Source organism: Pelmatolapia mariae, linkage group LG3_W, assembly GCF_036321145.2.
Source record: "Pelmatolapia mariae isolate MD_Pm_ZW linkage group LG3_W, Pm_UMD_F_2, whole genome shotgun sequence".
NCBI classification, from domain to species: domain Eukaryota; kingdom Metazoa; phylum Chordata; class Actinopteri; order Cichliformes; family Cichlidae; genus Pelmatolapia; species Pelmatolapia mariae.
In genome coordinates, this window is record NC_086229.1 from 21,449,502 (window position 1) to 21,466,191 (window position 16,690).

A 16,690-nucleotide genomic window follows, 5' to 3' on the forward strand; every position below is an offset into this window, starting at 1 on the left:
AAGCTGCCCATTTATCTACAAACACAATATTAACATAATTCTTATCCCATGAAAATCACATCTGGAACAACAAATATAAAAATAAGAGACTTTTTATCAAACCAACTGATCAGAAACATTGTTTTCAGATCCTCGATCACGTCTCCGTCCTCTGTCTCTCTTTGGATCAATAACTCTGAACATTAACTGGAAACAGTCACAGTTTTTACTCCTGAACGTTCAGAGGTGACTTTAAAATGATCCACAGCTGTGAAGATGTTCTTACATATAAACTGCAGCTGACTTTGCTCGTTCTGAAACAGTGATGCTTCTCTGCTGGACTGATGTGATGAACTTTGTTCATAAAACAGGTTTTATTGTCTCTTTGTACCATCTTTACCAAGGACGATGGTGATTTATTTTTCATTTATGGTGAATATCACATCCACAGCTATAAGTTTCCACACCTAAAACCAAAGTTTAACACATTTTAATCTTGTTTCAATCATTTTATAAATAACTTGAAGCTCAGTCTCTGAGAACAAAAACAGAGTCTTTGTAATTCAGTAAACACTCGAGCATTGCATGTGTTGTTCATGCTGTCTGCACTGTGTGACTTCATCTGTCATATTTATACTTTTCTGTAAACTGTTTGTGTTCAATAAAGGTTAAAAAAAAACTGAGGCTCTGACAGTAAAAGTCCTGAAAGTGTTCTTAAAGCTGTGAAATGGAGCCGCAAACATTTGGTACAGATCCAGTTACTGTGACTGATCTATGAACAGTATAAACAGTGACTCATTAAACACGTCTGCTGCAGCTGTCACAGAGTCGTCTATCAGTGATACTCAGATTACATCAGATTAGAAACATGTCTAATCTCTTTCTCAGAGCAGAGATTTTCTGTAAATGTGATAAATTTTTATCCAGTAATGGCAGAAATAATGACATCATCTCACAGCTCATCAGGACATCAAATATTAACTGAACAATTATTTAAAAAATAAAATCTCATAAACTGCAGCAAATTTTTTTTTCTTAATAAAACTTTTAATCTTTCAAGACGTTCAGTTTTAGATCTTTATTTAAACTCTACTGAACAAACTAATTGAACCAGTCAGGCAGGAATTCATGTTTGTTTCATATAATGAAGAAACACAGATATTGTTGGATTTTAAGGATTTAGTCTGTCAACAACAAATACATTTAGCTGCTCATTTTAGCATCGCTCTTATTTTACAGCGGTCACACCGTCGTGCACGCCTGCAGCTTCTTAAAGTTTTATCTCAAAACAAGATTTCTGTATTTAACACATCACTGAGACCCTTTGTGACACAAAATACACACTGATATATTTATGCATTTATAATATTATAATAACCAAGCTGTTATCATCACTGTATTCATGTCCAAGCTGTCTTCAGGTGGGCCTGTGATCAGTTTTATAACTGCAGCATTTTGAGATGAAAACATCCAGAAATCAGAAGAACGTCCACGTCACACAGCACGAGTTCAAACATTCACACAGAACGCAAATCAACTTGTTTTCTGCAAACACGACCGAGTTCTTATTAAACATGGATGAAACCATAATTTCCATGATGACATGGCTGTCGAGATTAGAAATTATATTCCAAACTCACAGGGACAACACCCCCACCAGAGCTGCTGTATACGTAGCCCTTAAAATAGCCACACCCACAGCAAGTAATAATAATATAATAATATTACAGATATTTAGGATGGAAAAACTGACATATCAGTTAAGAAATCAAAATGCTAAATTCTACCAAATGTGGAACAAATGGATCCTGCTCATTACCCCCACGAGAGCTGACTTTTCTTGATCTCACTGGTACTTATACTTTTGTAACCTACTTATCTAACTTCTGACCATTGTTAATTCATTTATTGATTTTTTTTCCTCTTTCTCCTTGACAGCAGCTCAGGCAACCAACCCAGTTCATGTTTATAGTTCCATATAATGTTCTACCTTTATGTGATATGATATGCGTCTCTTCCTAGAGAATATGTGAACATTGTAGAACTTTATTTAACTAATTCACTTGGTAATATTCATTAGAGGACAATATGCACCTGCGATCTCTGTGTTTGTCATTTGTATTTCCTGGACTTAACTCCAAAAATCTGGATGGAATCCCTTTTCATGTCATTTATATATTGCTATATCGGTTGATTTTTCCTGTCCATTCCAAATAAAGATATAATTAAAAAAATAATATTACAGTATTTTCAGTCACAGGATCAAATTTGGAGCCTCTCTTCTAAAAACTTTGTGTTCTAGTCGTTTGTTTTTATTGTCGTGCTTTTTAAGGACAAACAAAGAGACTAAAATGTCACATTAGTGTTTTTATTATTATTTTATTAGATTCTTATTAAATGGTTTTATTCCCAAAGTCAACACAAAACAAGAGTAAACATGAATCAAATCCTTAAAAACTTAAACTGTGTCATTATGTTACTGAAGAAAGCTTCTTTACCTCCATCACAGTGACAGGAGAACATCCACCCAGCCCACAGACACCGTCTAAATCTGTGTTCATGCAAACAAACTGCTTCACCTTCTGTCTGAAGCCTCTGATCACTGCTTCCTCTGTTAGTCCAGTAGAAGCTCTGGTACCATTAAACCTGTTTCCATGGAGCAGCAGGATCATGTTCCTGGACGGGGACAGCAGCACAGCTCCTGTGACGTCCTCCACCATCAAACTGATCTCCAAACATAAAAGACGTCAGACAGAGTGATGAAACTTTCATAGGATGATGATGATGACATACATCCACACATTTCTGTCCACTAACACAACGAGTACTGTGGAAAACATCACTTCAGAATCTCATTTATGCAATTTCACCTGTATTAAACAGCTAGCTGTAGTTATCTGGCTATGTTTCAATGAACTGTTAATAGTTCAACAATCTGCCAACAATGGGCTGTAATAAGTAAAATTGTCTCTGAGACATTCATTTAATAAGGCCCACTTTAACCTAATAGATGTCGCTGCAGTTAGTTTTTAATCTGGAGATGCAAAGTTCATTGAAAACAAAGCGAGCTAAGTTAGCTTAACTAAGTTAGCTTAACTTTATGTGCAATTATTCCTGAAGTGGTGAAAAACTCCTGTGAGCTCAGTCCTGGAGTAAAGTCAGCACCAGGACAGAAAACTGAACGACTAAACCTGCTACACTCAAATAAATCCTGTCCATGAGGACTATTTTTTAACTTTAACCCTTTAAATCTTCTCTATACTAGCTAATCTGCTGTTAGCTAATCTGCTGTAAGCTAATTGGGCTCACATTTCTAAATAAAATCATGATCAGCTTCATCATCTCCTACCAGTCTGATGTTACTGAACAGCAAACATGAGTTAACCTGACAGCACAGTTTACTGACCTGTTTGAGTCCACAGAGCTTCTGTAAAGTCTGATCGTGGTCAGAAATAAAATGAGTGGATCCTCTGTGGGTCTGCAGTGAGTCTGATGGATCTGAAGGAGAGCTGATCCTGTGGAATCAGGGACTCCGTGGATCTGCTGACTGAGGATGGATCCACCCCGGAGTCTGTTACTATCTGGGAGTCATCCACACAGCCTGGTGCCTTTGACTTATTTAAAAAAATATTTGTTTGTTTGTTTGTTTTTTAATTAAATCAAATCTTGTTGGTTTGATTCAAGGCTTAAATGAGGAATGAAGAAAATAACCAGAATTTTAGAAGCTCTTAATAAAGTGAGCAGTCACTATGCAGGCAGCAGATATTAAAAATATTTATGATTTTTTTTATGTATGTATGTAACAGATGTTAATGTTATTAAAATCCCACACTACAAGATTTGGAATGTGGAATTAAATGATGTTTTGTGTAGACTTGGACTTTAATCAAATATTTACTGCATACAGCCTGTGCATGCATACATGTATATTTCCTTCATACATTCATAAACCAGCTCTGTAACCATCACTGGTGTTTCACCTGTGCAAGATTGTTGTTGTTTTATCAGTGATAAAGACTGCAGGGTGTTTTTCTGATTCAAAGCTTGTAAACTAATTACCTTGTGTTGGTTTTGTTAGAAGAGATAATGATATAATAAATGGTTTAAAGTGTTTTTGTTGACTCCATTTACATTAATTCACTGAGGGTTTTGTGCCTCCCTGAGTCAGTGTCTGACGTCACACTGTCAGCTTTCATCAGTGTTTTCAGATTCAGCCCTGAAAATTCAGACTGAACCTTCATGATAATTCAGATAAAGATGAAACTTTTAGTCAGTGTTTCTTTGCTGTCTGTGTCATAATTACCTCATAGTTACTCCTCATCCTCCTCATGTTGTTCTTCAATGAAACTCTTATCTGTTCTTTATCGCAAGATTTTATTTTATAATAACAGCAAATCTTTTTTAAAGGACAATGTTCTGCAGCAGTAAGTATAATAACTGTATAAACTCAGTAATGCTCAGGCCTCGTTTTCTCACAGTAACTATTTTTAAGCTCTTGTTTTTGTGTGTCTGCAGATCTCAGAGCTCCTGGTTCTCTGGAGAACTGAAGCACTAAAGAGTCTCAGCCTTTATCTGCAGGAAACCAGACTGATCATGAAGATCCAGCAGGTCAGCTGATCTGTGGACACACGCAGCTACTTTAAACCTCAAACTGTGACCAGTGTGTTTAACCCTTTAAATAACTGGATGAAGCTGCAGCAGGATTTTGTTTGATTGTTTTCTTTTGTTTCCTGCTTCAGAGAAATTCCCTGAAATATGTAACATCACAAAAATATGATCATCAGATGCAGTGATGGTCCTGCAACAACATTATGATGTAGAACAGTGTGAACATGAGGACATCAGACAGTCAGTGTGATCATGTTTAATGATTCGTTTTGTTTTCCTTCTTATTGATGTGACCAGCTGAGAGCTCGCTCTGTGTGAATGATGTCAGTCTGACTCATCACGTTTGACTGTTCAGCAAACTCTCGGCTGATGTTTGGTCTTCTGTGAATTCTCATATTTCCATAAAATATGGAACATCCGAAGAAATGGAGAAAAACTTCAGTCTGATCGGACCTTTTGTTGCAGAATTGAACCTGAAACCCTGCAGCAGCCTTTCAGCTGCTCGACTCACTGAGCTAAACTGGGACACAAACTTCACATCCTGAGCTGTGTGCATGTAGGCTCTACTTAAACAGATGAGAAGGTCTGTGATTGGACAGAATTTTTTAAAGATTGATGCACACATGTTACATGCACTTCTCTCCACGACCACTAGATGTCTCCACACTCTGTGCTGACTCCAATGAATGATCAGAGCTGCTGAGCCTGTTTGCAGACAGAGGAGGAGCTCCTGGTGATCCGTGTGGGACTAAAAAGCTCTGATAACGTCCATCCAGCAGCTGATAACAGGGACATTTGGTGCCATGTCAGAGCTGCACAGTCAATCATCAGTTTGGCTCTTTAGTTTGAAGAGTTCAAAGCAGCAGCAGAGAATCTAAAGTGTGTCACACAGCACCAAGTTTCCTTTGGTCACATATGAAATGTGAGTCAGAGCTTCAGCTACACAACAACACACACACAGCAGCTGATTGTAACATGAGCTCATCTAAAAGCCACCAAGAAGAATCCAGTGATTTGAAAGTTGCTGCTTTGGATTGTTAGTTTGATCTGAATCAGAATCCAGTGTTTGATGGAAATCTCCTCCTGCTGCACTTCAACACATTAAAGAGAGAGAGATGATGATGAGAGCAGAGAGAGGAAGGTGTACTTACCGTGCAGGAGGATCACAAACACCACAAACATCTTCATGTTCCTGTCAAACTCAGAGACTCTTTAAAAGCCCTTCAGGACATCAGCTCACAGCAGCTCTCACTTTCCTCTGCTGATCATCTACTGACACTCTCACACTGCTCACACTGTCACAGAGTTCAGCTTCACACTTTGTTAAAGCACATCTGTGGAATGAAGTCCGGCCGGCCACAGATCACTTCTGAGGAAAGAGGAGGACGTCGGCTTTCCTCCTAGTTTCAGCGCTCCGGTTGGAGGCGGCTGCTGCGGCCTCACCCTGACACGCACAAAGCTCCACCTTCAGTCCTGATACTGAAACATCCACTGTAGCTACAATGATGCAGATGTGACCCTCAGCAGCTGGATTTCCTCTCCATAGATGTGTTTCCATGCAGATCATGGACATAAAGCAGCTCCAGGATGAAGAGTGTGAAAGAACTTCTTCCACTACAGTATTCATTACAGCACTGTGGCACTCCACAAACCCTCACACTGTCTCAATCCCTGTTTCCAGTTTGACTGAGAGAAGGCCTGAAGCTCAGCCAATCACAGGACAGGAAGTGATCAGCTGACACAGTGATTTGAAGCTGTCAGGGTGAGGCTGCTTCATGCAGGTGTGAAACTATGAGGAAGCTGAACGCCTCCTCTTTCCTCAGAAGTGATCTGTGGCAGTCTGCCATCATGTTTGGCTGCACACACTAAATGTGACTCACTGAAAGTAAAACTGCACATACAAGGGTGTGTATCAGGTATATTTAATTTTCTGTCAGGGACTCAAACTAACAAATATTTTCAGACACAGGAAGAATTTTGGGGGGCAAAAATGTGTCTTTAAATGATATTTTGGATTCACACATTTGTAAAATACTTCATTAGTTTTTTATTTGTGTCTGGATTGAGGCACAAATGATTTCACACGTTTGTAAATCTTAGTTTGTGCCTGATAAACACATCATACACAGCTGTAACTCTCAGGAGGCAAAACTCATTCAGGATAATACTGTAATGTTACATTATTAGTGTATATTGATTACAGGGATTCATAGTAACTGATGACAATTCTAACAGCTAATCAATTTACATAATGTGAGTAATAAAAACTTCTCCTCTTCTCCAGAGTTGGGCAGTAAGTACTTAAGTACAATTTTAAAGTATCTGTACTTTAACTTAGTAGTTTTTTTTCTAACTACTTTTTACTCCCTACAATTTTTAACGCATATCTGAACTTTCTACTTCTTACATGTGTTGTGATTTTCCCAAGTGCATCATTACTGCTTTTGCTATATTGGTCATATTTTATTAGAAATTTATTAGGATTTTTTATTTTGAGATATTAGAATCAGAACAGAAAAGAAGAAAGAAATTGGTGAGGAAGTTTACAGAAGGAGAGGGAGAGAAAAAAAAACACTGAGGATCTGCTCCAAACCTGCCTAAAAAACAAGCAAAACAATCAAACACACACACACACACACAACAAAACCAGACGACAGAGAAACTGCAGCCATGGTGCTGAAGTTACAGGGAGCCTTGGCGACGAGCCTGCAGGATCCCAGCAGCCGGCTGTGCCAGAGCAGAGCGCGCACAGGCCCAGAGATCTGAGACCCAAGGGCCCCCTCACCCCCAAGCGGGGGCCTGACAGAGCCAGAGGGGCCAGGCCCCGCCAAGCAGCCATCAGCCAGTACACACCCGAGCACCAAGAACCACCAACTCAGCGAAGGACGTGGGTACCAGCCACCGACAGAGAGTGTGGTGGGGGGAAAATAGTGTCTATTTTGATCGTTTATTAGAGATTTCCATCATGAATTCGTTGTGGAAACTGAGGACAAGTTAAAAGACCAAACACAACTAAATGACATGTGTTTATCATACAAATATAAAAGGGTGTTATAATAATATGTGGCTTACACGCCTGTTTAAACCTGCCTGGTGACAGATGACACTGACGTAATCTGTGCTTTGATTCAACCTGAGAGCTGCTGATGATTGAACTGCAGATTTAATGCAGGAATATTTCCTGTTTGAACTCTTCAGGGACCCGTGTATTTCCTGAGCAAACACTCTTCATGCTGCTGCTGTGCTGTCAGCTTTAAAATGCAACAATAAATATTTCTATTGATTTGCACAGAAAGCTTTTAAAAAGCAACAGAACAATAAAAGCAGCAGCAGCTCTGACTGTGTTCATACCAACTTAAATATGTCAAAGTCAGGTTTCTGTTTAAAACAGATCACTGAATATTTGAGTTACAAATACACAGATTTAACTACATTAACTTAACTGTGGTATAAAAACTGGATTCATTGACTGCTATGTAGCAAACATAGAGCTCAGTTTAACAAACAGAGTAGAAAGGTCTGTATAAGAATGAAGCTGCTGATGCAGGACTGTACACATGTTCCTGTTTAGAGGCAAAGTCGCCCTCTACAATGTAGCAACAGGAAATAGAAATATAGTTTTATTTTCCTTCTTTTTCTTCTGGTTCAAGCTGAATACAATTAGAATAAAAAGTTAGACTAAAGTTTGTACTCACATATACTGATATGATTTTATCATTATGTTAATACAGCACAAGGGTCAGTTAGCTTTGCACAAAAATAGAAACATTGTTCAAATTTCCTGCTCTGACTTGGCCTCAGGATGTCTAGAAGCAAGAATCAAGCGCACCCAAAGGAAACAAGCGCACCAGTGGTCACGTGCTCAGCACACAGAGTGGGAATGACTGAAGGAGCTGCTGTAACGCAGCTATGATGCAGTTTTGTGTGACTGAGTGAGTTGATGAATCTGTAAGTGTTCTTACTTTGGCAGATTCATTAACATGATACTGATTATAATCTGGCTGTAATCTCCTGCAATGACTACAATCAGCGGGATGAGGAATAAAGGACTTTTCTATGGTTTCCTTTAACTGTTGCTAGCTCGCCATATTTATGCCTCACTATTAGCAACTTGTAACACGTGTGCTATTTAGCCACTTTTGGGTCTGCAGTGACCCCTTGTGGGCACTGTGAGATGTTGCTTGTGTTGAGTAGATGATGTGTTGTGATTGTTTTCCTAGTTATCTATGACTCTACTAATTATAAAATTGCCCATTTCTGTTTCCAGAAAACCATGTTTATAGTCACACGTGCTGTTTACTATAAAACAAGAAGTTCAAGTTTGGCTGCACTGAATTCAGATTAAGCCTCACAAACATTTTCATGTAAACAAATCTTTTGTGGGACTTAATTAAAGACAATTAACAAACTCCTGGACTGCTGCAGTCTTTCTGACAGAAGACTTAGACCAGACTTGTGTCCCCAGTATAAATATATTTTACAAACATCCTTCAAAAGCTACTTTTTACTTTCTTATTTTAAGTACATTTTAAAAACCTGTACCTTTTTACTTTTACTAGAGTAAAGCAGTTGAATCAGTAATTTTACTTTTACTGGACTATTTATAGTAGTATTTGCAGTTGTACTTAAGTACTGAATGTCTGTATTTTGCCAACTCTCCTCATGTCCTGATGTGTTTACCTGTCCAAGCTGCACAGGTGAGTCTGACTCTGTGAGCTCAGCAGGATTCAGCCTGAAGCCTCTGCAGTGAGACAGCACCCTGACCCTCACACTCAGCTTTTTATTCTGCTTCTTATTACACTTAATGGTCTGTGTTTGATATGTGACTCACTTATATATTTCTTATTGTTTTAATCCACAGCTCAGACTGTTCTTTTAAATTAAACCAATTGTTTCCTCCTCTTGCTGTCAGTGTGGTTACTGAACATGAACTCTGACCTCTGAGTGAGAGCAGCACAGACTGAATACCAGGATAACAAACTGACACACTGTTTGGTTTTTACATGTATTATTATTATTATTATTAGGGCTGTCAGTGTTAACGCATTAAAATGGGCCGACAGATTTATGTTTCCAAATATCACTGTGTTTATTTCCGGTTTGTTGTCACCGTTGATCAGGTGCACCTGTGCTGTGTTTAGTGCGGAGAAACGGAGCTCAGAGGGCTGAATGAGCTCGGCTCAGACCGGAAACAGCGCAGACACGAGGCTACTTTAGCATGGTTAGCTAGCTCTGCCATACCGGAAGTGTCCAATCTGTGACTACAAAGTCCACAGTCTGTTAGTCTGGTCTGTTTCTAACCTTCCCTCATACTTTTACTATTAAAGCCTCATCATTAAATCTGTATTTCCAACACTTTGTGAATTTCCATGACGTCAGAGGCGCGAGCTGCACCTGAGTGTAACACTTCCGGTCACAGAGGACTGTCTGCGGAGCTGCTGCAGGTTAAACAGAGACTTTCTTACCGTTCATGAGGAGCAGGAACACCACCAGCGTCTTCATCCTCCTTTAAAAACAACTCAAACCGACACAAAGTCCCGTTAAATCCTCTGCTGACCCAACGAACCCACACCTGGACACACCTGCAGCTCCCAAACACGCCCACGCACAAAGGTTACTTTCTGTTTAACAGGAAGTCTCCGTGTGTGGCAGATATCAGATAATAAAATGTGTGTGAAGTAGATTTTAAATAAAACGTATAAATGTGCCACATGAACACAAACAGCTGGATCATTGTGGTCTGACAGGCCTGTTAAAGAAAGTCTGAGGCTCAGTGATGTTTGTGGGAATAGTTCATGGAGCTGTGATCACCTTCATGCAGGAAGTGAACTTTGTTATGGTGAAATTATAAAAGCGTTTATATTTGAAATATGTTTTATAAAAATAAAACATTATTATATCATTATTTATCAGTCTTGATAGTGGTGAGAGAGTTAAACTGAACACATTCTGTTAAAATCTGATTCATGAGGCAGTAATAAGATTAACTTCCACTTAAGTCATAGCTTTCATTAAAATATAACCTAATATAAATGTGATTTATGATATAAATGCTCAGGTACTGATGAGAAAAAAGAGTCTAATCTGACTTTTTCACATTTTTTTTTTAATTGTCTGTGTTGAATCCATCACAATTTACTCTGATGAACATTTAAGTAGTAACAATGGGACATGTTGACATCAGTGAGAATCTGTTTTGTGATTTTTGTTTGTTTTACTTTTATTGTCTAATCAGTAAAAAAAAAAAACATAATAAAAACTATGAAATTGTAGTCGTGTGCTTTTATGAGTGTGATGTGATTAGTGGAAGATCCTGTGTTTGTGTATCAGAGCCTGTGACCAGTCATTGAACCAGCAGCACACATGCTTCATTCCAGCTTAAGTGGGAAGTCAGATTTCCAGCTTGGAAACCCAGAGAAGCTCCACCAGCCCGGACTTCAAGATGGCGACAGTGTAGTAAAACCTTCAAGAAGGATCTGTGACCTTTGACCTTTAGATGCAGATGGACTGCTGAGTCTTGTCCCGTGGAGGTGGCTCTTCTATGTTGTGCGTTTATGAAGTGGCTGTTTGGTCTCTCTAATGTAGAGGTCTGGGCATTCCTCGCTGCACTGTACAGCACACACCACGTTGTTAAGTCTGTGTTTAGGAGTTTTGTGTTTGGGATGAACCAGTTTGTGTCTGAGTGTGTTGCTGGGTCTGAAGTACACTGGGATGTCGTGCTTGGAGAAAACTCTCCTGAGTTTCTCTGATAAACCTGCTACATAAGAGATGATGGTGTTGCTCCCTTCTCTGCTTGCTGTCTCAGACTCCTTCTGTTGTGTCTTCACTAGTTTCATAAAGGCCCAGTTTGGATAACCACATGTTTTAATGTTCATTTTCTTTCTCTTCCACCTTAGAGGAAACGTTCCCTGTTGCCTTGAAGCCATTATGACTGACAACCTGCACAGACTTAGTAAAACTGTAAAACTTGTAATCTGTAGAGTAAATCATTTGGAAGTGCCACCTTTTCACTGATTCTTTTATCTTTGATGTCTTTGATCAGTGAGTTTTGGTCAATGGTCATGAGAATTTGCATAATTAAGATTAAGGAACTGACCTCACAGCCCATTGTTCTTTCAGTGGGCTGGTTTCAGTCATTATGCAAATGTACTTAGAGTTGGATGTCTCGAGACCGGTCTCGAGACCACTTTTACGCGGTCTTGGTCTCGTCTTGGTCTCAACGGACTTTTGTCTTGGTCTCGGTCTTGGTCTCGATGGACTTTTGTCTTGGTCTTGTCTTGGTCTCGACGGACTTTTGTCTTGTCTCGGTCTTGGTCTCGCTGTTTCGGTCTTCCGTTCTCAAATCGACATAGTGTTCGGGAGATTTGGAGTCAACCATTAGCGGAGCGGGGGGGTGGCTTACTGGGCTTAAGCCCGGGTCATTTTTTCATTAGCATGGGGCACCGTCGTAAATTCCCCCTAATTTTGGTATGATCCGAGCTCAGGCACTAGGCGACTGAGCACAGCACGCATGTGAGCGAGGGGGGAGAAGCTGCTGCCTGCGAGTTTGCTGCAGACAGAGGAGAGCTTAAGTTTGACCAGGTACCAAAGCAAATCATTCGTACTGAACTAATAATGTAAATATGACGGTGTATCACAAAAGATTGATATCAAACTGATCAGTTGGTTGCGTTACTTGCTCTTCGAGTGAATCAACAAATGGATAAATAAAAAGCCGAACAACAATGCTGATTTTTTTAGAGAGTCTTAGCTTACATTTCATATTTTCAGTTGTTACTCTCCACGGCTAAACAAACTCTCTAAATCGGTTTCAATTGTGTACTGATGAACACAACAATGGACATAAGGAGCTTCTTTCAAAGAAAAAACTCAGGTAGATGTTATTTTATATATTATGTTTTGTATGTTGTTCAGTATATCTATGCAAAACAAGAGGAATTTCAATACACAGCAGTATATTCACAGTTGAAACCAGATATTTACATACACTTTAGGTAGAAAACATAAACTATTTTTTACTGTTAAACATTAATTTAGAGTAAACTTTTGTTTTAGATAAATAAACTAATCTTTTGAATTAGTTTAATGACAGAATAAAGAGAGACAGAGCTGTCTATTTTTATCCCTTTCATCAAATGTAGGAGTACATATACACTAAGTTTATTGTTAATTAATAAGAAAAACTCCAGACGATTCCATTCTGAGCTGAAGAAGCTTCTGATAGGTTAGTAGAGTCCATGTGAGTAAATTGGTGGCACAGCTGTGGATGCATATAAGGCAAAACACAGAGCCTGTTTCTGTGGCATGGGAAAATCAAGAGATGTCAACCAAAACACCAGGAAAGAATTGTGGAGCTCCATAAGTGTGGATCAATTCTGAATACAATTTGGTGCCATTTGCAATTAAGAAATACAGATAGTTTCTCTCTTTACTCTTAAAGTTAACAAATATGTTTTTTATATTTATCAATCTAAAAAAATAAACATTTAGTCTGATTTGATGTTACAATTAAAAAAGTGTTTGTGTTTTTATCTGAAGAGTGTGTAAATATCTGGTTTCAACTGTATATTTGATGATGTTGGTGGAACAGAGAGGGAGAGAGGAGCAGAGAGGGAGAGAGAGAGAGGAACAGAGAGGGAGAGAGAGGAACAGAGAGGGAGAGAGAGAGGGGAACAGAGAGGGAGAGAGGGGAACAGAGAGGGAGAGAGAGGAACAGAGAGGGAGAGAGAGAGGGGAACAGAGAGGGAGAGAGAGGAACAGAGAGGGAGAGAGAGGAACAGAGAGGGAGAGAGAGGAACAGAGAGGGAGAGAGAGAGGGGAACAGAGAGGGAGAGAGGGGAACAGAGAGGGAGAGAGAGGAACAGAGAGGGAGAGAGAGAGGGGAACAGAGAGGGAGAGAGAGGAACAGAGAGGGAGAGAGAGGAACAGAGAGGGAGAGAGAGGAACAGAGAGGGAGATGGAGAATGAGGACAGAACAGAGATAGAACAAGAGCAGGTGAGACACACATGTTAGTCAAATGGTTGTTTGCCAAAACTCATCAGAACATGTATCTAGTACCTGTTTCTTTTTAGATACCATTTGTTACTTTTCAAATTCTATATTTATTAAGTTATGCAGGCTTGTTTGCACAACAAGGCTAAATAATTATATAAACTTTTCAGAATCTAAATAGTGGACTTTTGTAGAATTAAAAAATAAGTGTAGTGCAGGTCTAAGATGATTTCCAGTGCTACTATCATCTAGTTCTGATTCTGGTTCTGTCTTGGTTACTGTTGTAGTCCTGTTTTAATTCCGGATCAGTTCTGGGTCTGGTTGAATTGGGGTTTAGTCCCTGTGTCTTGATACAGGCCCGACTTTGTTCTGCCTTGCTGCTTAATTAAAAAACTAGTTTAAGGTGTCCTGCATATGTGATATTTATTTTTTTTCCTATATGAAGTCATTCTTTTTTGAACAAAACTCAAAACAGAGCCTTATAATCTTTCAGTCATTTCTACCCTCACTTCACTTCCTTTCGCTGCTCAGCTCTCACACAGTGGCTCAGTTATGCTCCAATCCCTCCATATTGTGGCCAATCACATGCGAGGATATAGGATAATATCATTATGTGAAAAACAGAGAGGGTGAGAGACGCGACAGTCAAGTGGAGCGTGCGTCTGTCTTCTCAGTAAGTGAGTGAGACAGTAGACAGCGGTGAGGAGGGCTGTGCGAAAGCAAAAACACATAAATATGCCTGACACCTGTAAACGAAGCAGCATCTGGCTGCAGTTTAAAGACTTTTTTTGTCTCGGTCTTGGTTTTGGTCTTGGTCTCGTCTCGACTCGGTCTCGGTCTTGGTCTCATCTCAACTTGGTCTTGGTCTTGGTCTTGTCTTGGTCTTGATACCCTCTGGTCTTGGTCTTGTCTTGGTCTCGGATTAGGCGGTCTTGACTACAAGTCTAGTCAGGCCTAAGAAGTTCTCCCTGCAGTACCTCTGAGCATCGGACGAACTCATGTCTTTATCCACCAAATCAAACTCAGGGTTCATCTGTGATCCTGAAAGTTCAAACATGGAAACTTTTCTTTGAACAGAGCATTTTAATCAAAGTTTAAATCAAATGTAGAAGTTTGTTTTTGTACCTCTGTAGCAAATAAACTGGAGCTTCTCTCTGCAGTTCTAATCCCACCATCTTCTTTCTAAAGAGGACACACAGAACTGAAGCCAAGAGGAAAAATCTGCTTCCTATTCAGAAGTGTCCCAGTTCCTGTAGTCAGCTCCACTCCCTGTGAACACGTCTGACCACCTCCAGCTGATCTGACTGTACAGACCGAGCCAGAGCTCAGAGCTGTGAGCAGCAGATGAAACTGTGCTGTTCAGCTGCTTCATTTCTTCAGTGTTCTCGATGGAGGCCAGGTCTGTGTGAGTCTGTGTGCAGCAGCTCTGAGCTTCAGTCCAAGTCTTTGCGTCATCAACATAGTGGTACTGATGGGGACGACAGGTGGAGACGAGCCAGCCTGAAAGGGAGAAAGTTTGACTGGGTCAGTGTTACGCCCCTAGTCTAGGCGTGTCAAGACGCACATAAGGTTGGAGGAGAGAGAGACAAGTACCCGCCCTGATTCCCAAGCCAAACATCCGAAACCAGTTATGCGTAAAACAAAGGTGATTTTATTGAAGGTCAGGAAGCATAGCTCCAGGGTGACCCCAGACCAAAATGATAAACAAAACCAACTAAGTCCCGCCAGAGGAAACTATCTAAACCCTCAGAAAGAAACAAAACAAACAAATGACAATACTATCCCTCGCTCCCTGGCTCCGAAAACAGGAGAAAACTGTTCAAAAGAAAAGGCGGCTTCAGCCTATGCATGCCTAATCACTAAGTGAACACACCAGTGGCGGCTCTCACAGAGCACGCTCACACAAATACACAGAAAAGTATGAGTTGGAAACCAGGGCCAGGTCCGCGGCTGCTGTCAAACTGCTCGCTCGCTTCTCTCTCTCTCTCTCTCCCCGGCGGCAGCTGTCAGAGCGGCTTTTTGAACGCAGTCACGTGTTCCAAGGCCCAATCAGCAGCTCACTACTCTTAATTAGGGGAGGGACCTGCAAAGACTTTTAAGCACAGTGAAGAGACACAGAAACAAAGCAGCCCACACAGAGTCCTTATGGCCACAGCCGTAACAGTCAGTTTGTAGAGACACTCTGAGTCTATCTGAGACTCTGAGCCTATCAGGGGCTCAGACTGATCTGAGTAAGTAAGTAAAATTTTATTTATATAGCTTCTTACAAGATAAAAATCACAAAGTACTTCACAGAAGCTAAAACCTAAAAAGAAAAATCAACCAAAAGCAAGTTTAAAAAGATGAGTTTTAGCTGTTTTTTAAAAGCGACCACGGAGTCCACAGATCTCAGGCTCAAAGGGAGAGAGTTCCACAATCTGGGGGCCACAGTTACAAAAGCTTTGTCGCCTGTCATTACTTAAATTTGCCTTCAAAAGTGTGGCAGCCGTCTATAAACTGTGCTAAACACACAGCTGCTGTGTGTCCTATCACACACACACATTTACACACAGTGTGTGTCAGCACCAGCTGATGTTTCTAAAAATCACGTGCTCGTCCTAAATCCTGTGTATCTATCAGCACCGCTACCATCTGAGACCGTGGCTCAGAGCCTTCAGAGCCTCCAACACAGGACATGACATCATCAACAGTGATCAGGGGCTCCACAGTAAATATGAGTGAACATGAACAGCTGGGAGTTATCAGCTCACTATAAACAGATCAGCTCATGCAGCAGTGACGTGTGCTGAAGGTCAAATCAGTGAATCCTCAGAGGAACAGCAGCTTTCACACACGGACAAAGAGTTTGTGCAACAAGCCCAATATTTGATTTTGTGCTTCTTCATAAATCAAAATCACAGTAAGAATATCTAAACTAGTGACCTGATGCTGTCACATCACAGCCACACAGCAGTCTGACTCTTCCTCATGTCTGCCTGAAACTATGTGCTACAAACAACATGAAATAGTTAACGAACAGCAGCTCAGCTGGATCGCGGTTTCTCTCTTCTAAGCTTCACATGGAAGCAAATGAATATGAAGCTTCATCTCTCAGTCCAACCAAATCTCATC

General features: G+C 40.2%; 1 protein-coding gene across 1 annotated transcript in view; it reads right to left on the reverse strand.

The window, feature by feature from the left end:
- The window catches only part of LOC134621204 (uncharacterized), a 55,316-nt gene that overhangs the window by 22,335 nt on the left and 16,291 nt on the right, over positions 1-16,690 (reverse strand). Inside the window, exons 3-5 of the mRNA XM_065469971.1 lie at positions 14,894-15,079; positions 14,557-14,620; positions 2,516-2,703 (exon numbers count right to left, since the gene is read on the reverse strand). Coding sequence (XP_065326043.1) covers positions 2,516-2,703; positions 14,557-14,620; positions 14,894-15,079 — 438 coding nt within the window. The remainder of the gene's footprint in view (positions 1-2,515; positions 2,704-14,556; positions 14,621-14,893; positions 15,080-16,690) is intronic.